Raw genomic sequence first — 1,303 nt, 5'->3', positions numbered from 1 at the left:
CACACAGATGATAACACGCCACACAAAACACACTTACTCCACACGTGTGAATGAGAGAGGGGGAAAAAAACAACAACAACAAAAAAACAAAAAAAACACCGCATCTACATCTATGAAAGGTTCACATTTGAACATACAAGTTTCTGTATGAAGTTAACATAATATGCGACAACCTGGCAAGGCGATATACGTAAATATACGCGGTGCCAGACATAGTATGTTGTCTAGTTAGGATTTGTTTTTAATTTGGATTCAATGATGTTATTTTAATTTACATTTAAATCGCCTCACGTGACATGTAGAATAAATGTTCTCTAACGCATCTTTATGTCTGTACTATTGTTGTATACCCAGTTTCATGTGTCTTTGGTTGTAGCTACAAATTACTTGTTTTTACACAAATGTGCTAATGAAAATACTTTTAGTTGTATATTGTACGATCTTTAGATCTGCAGTCGAATATGAATGAATGTTAGCTAGGATATTGTATTCACTAAGTGGCTTTATCTGTAACCACAGTGTGTATAATTTCTGTTGTTATGTTGTAATATGTGAGTAATTATAATATTTATTGACATGTAAATGTAATCCGTGTGTTTTTAAGTAGCTAATTGTATATAATTGAACACATAGATTAATAAGCAACAAGATATTTGCGTGTTTTCGAGGCATATCATATGAACACTTTTTGAGAAAAGTGGGTGGCCCTGAAAAGGGCCGTTTTTGTTTGTGCAGAATGACACTGGAACCGTCTACTTGGCGGGTTTCTGGGTCTTCTTGGGGAGAAGAACAGCCTGGATGTTGGGCAGAACACCACCCTGTGCGATGGTGACACCGGACAGCAGTTTGTTCAACTCCTCGTCGTTCCTGATGGCCAACTGGAGATGACGGGGGATGATCCTGGTCTTCTTGTTATCTCTGGCGGCGTTTCCTGCCAATTCCAAAACTTCAGCAGCTAAGTACTCGAGGACAGCAGCCAAGTACACTGGTGCTCCGGCTCCAACTCGCTCGGCATAGTTTCCCTTGCGGAGCAGACGGTGGATACGTCCGACTGGGAACTGAAGTCCGGCACGGGATGATCGGCTCTTTGCCTTTCCCTTTACTTTTCCTCCCTTACCACGTCCAGACATCTTGATATGTTCGGCTAGTTACTGTAAACAGATATAGCAGAAATGAGTAAAATTTGTTGCCGTGAAGCGTTTTATACCCACAGGTAGGATCGAAACTGTAGCGAGCGAAAAAGTCGGGGGTGTTTTCAGAGAGCTGCGAGGTTCGAGTGTTGGTAAATCGACTACTGAGGGGG

The 1,303-nt window shown here is 41.3% G+C and overlaps 1 protein-coding gene across 1 annotated transcript; it reads right to left on the bottom strand.

Annotated features, from left to right (window-relative positions):
- Positions 1–698: 698 nt before the first annotated feature.
- On the bottom strand, positions 699–1,197 carry LOC117319899 (histone H2A). The gene has a single exon (XM_033874608.1). It carries the CDS (start codon positions 1,128–1,130, stop codon positions 753–755), a length of 378 nt encoding a protein of 125 aa, XP_033730499.1. The 5' UTR covers positions 1,131–1,197; the 3' UTR covers positions 699–752.
- Positions 1,198–1,303: the final 106 nt, after the last annotated feature.

This window comes from Pecten maximus, unplaced genomic scaffold (assembly GCF_902652985.1).
Source record: "Pecten maximus unplaced genomic scaffold, xPecMax1.1, whole genome shotgun sequence".
NCBI lineage: Eukaryota > Metazoa > Mollusca > Bivalvia > Pectinida > Pectinidae > Pecten > Pecten maximus.
The sequence above is the reverse complement of the archived record's forward strand: the minus strand, read 5'-3'. Positions and strand labels throughout refer to the sequence as shown.